The sequence below is a fragment of the Austrofundulus limnaeus genome, unplaced genomic scaffold, assembly GCF_001266775.1.
Source record: "Austrofundulus limnaeus strain Quisiro unplaced genomic scaffold, Austrofundulus_limnaeus-1.0 Scaffold460, whole genome shotgun sequence".
Classification (NCBI taxonomy): Eukaryota; Metazoa; Chordata; class Actinopteri; order Cyprinodontiformes; family Rivulidae; genus Austrofundulus; species Austrofundulus limnaeus.
Genome location: NW_013952862.1, coordinates 375,999 through 377,768, shown reverse-complemented (window position 1 = coordinate 377,768; position 1,770 = coordinate 375,999). Strand labels below are relative to the sequence as shown.

The 1,770-nt window shown below is 40.2% G+C and overlaps 1 protein-coding gene across 1 annotated transcript in view; it reads left to right on the top strand.

The window, feature by feature from the left end:
- Positions 1–1,770, top strand: part of LOC106529706 (polypeptide N-acetylgalactosaminyltransferase 16) — a gene marked incomplete at its 5' end in the record, with an annotated part of 14,034 nt that extends 12,264 nt beyond the window's left edge. The window contains 1 exon segment of the mRNA XM_014025192.1: positions 1,178–1,770. Within this exon segment, the coding sequence (XP_013880646.1) occupies positions 1,178–1,321 (144 nt within the window).

Here is a 1,770-nt window from a genome sequence, read left to right as displayed (position 1 = left end):
AGGCAATGTTTAATACTCCCTTTCCCAGCAACAACAGGACACGTTTGTAATCCATACTAAAATTTTGTATGCATTGATTTATTTTACTTCACAATCGCAGCTCCTTTTTAAAAAAAAAAGTTTAAATGCTGGAGCTCAATACTTCACGTAATTGATCGAAGCAATCGGCCAACCGTGTTGAAATGATTTAAAGATGATATGCTGATGAATACAGACATCTAGTGGTCAAATGGCGCAATTACATGGAAAATTTTAAAATCCAAGCTCTTATTTTGAAGTTCGCAGATAGTTTCCTGTACTCGGTGCTTTCATTTCCTGTCACAAATAAAATCCATCATGTACCCAGAATGCATCGCTTCAGTTTTCCAATAAACAGTTTTAAAATTACTTTATTGATGCTTCTTTAATGAAAAATCTACAACAAACAAAAGAAAAAGACAAAGAAGCAGCCGAACTAGCAATCCTCAACAACTTTTTAAAGAATCAACCGAACTAGCAATCCTCAACAACTTTTTAATTTTTACACCAGGAGCTAAAGGTCTGTTTCAGGAAATCACATCCCCAGCAATCAGTGGTTGTTGGATTAATCTGTAAAAAGGTTCATACACCACTAGTTGGCAGTGTTGTACATATATTGTACATGAATTGTCAGCTAGTAAGTGTCAAATTGAACTTGCACTTTAAAATTAGCTTCCGCTAGTTTTTCTATGGCATAAGTGTTTTTGAAGTAGCAGACCTAAATATTTACATAAGTGCTTTAGAATTTGCAGAGCTAATTTTTGGATTAGCGCTGCCCACCACTGGTAATAACACTCTCCCTGCAACAGGTCAGCGTGCTGCTGATACATCCKGTTTATGATGAGTCAGCATCAGATTCCTTTGAAAACCTGGAGACCTAAAGATGTGACTGAGCCAGTCTAGAATTAGCAAATAAAAGGAAACTTGTCAGGAATAAGACGTGGTCTTGTTATGAGTGATGGCCTGTTGCTGTGCAGCTGCTTCTGTAACTACAGCTCATCTGTAATTCTCCTGTCCAAGTCTGACTCAGCTCATTACTCATAACATCAACCTGCCGTGCTTGGACACATCATGGACTACAGAGCAGAGAGTGTGCCAGGACATCTGCACTAACTAAAATACATGAATTCATCTTTTCCATCTTTGTATTTCTTCACAGAAGTGGAAACCAAAAGGCATGGCTCTGCAGCACATGGTCAGTGGTCTGTGTTTGGACAGCCAGAGCCTGACAGGCTCGTTGATTATCACACAGTGTCACCCCCAGATGGCCAGCCAGTCCTGGGAGCCACAGCTCATCACCTGAAGTACAGTGAACAAAGGACTGGGGACAGATGCTGTAACCTGCCTGCAGACACAAGGACTCTGAAAGTGTGTTGGCTTTTGTTTTGAGGGATAAAAGGAATGAAAACTGTACTTTTCTGATGTCACTTTCATCAAATTCGATGACAAGAGCGTGACTGAAGGCCTTCTTCAGAAAACTATTGGAGGTCTTTTGTGTACATTGCCTCATCCTTTAAGGATGCTGCAGTTTGACGTATTCTGAGCTTTTCACTGAACCTGTTGCACATCTCACTTTTTAATTTCTCTTCCTACTCTGCTCCACAATTTGCTTACATTTGAAAACTTGTGACGATCTGCTTTAAAAGGCGAGTGCAGACTGTACTGTAGCAAATGTTAAACACACCTGACCAACTCTCAGGTGTCCCAGTCTGTGAGGTCTGGCTGAAAGGACCAGCACAGATTCATATATAT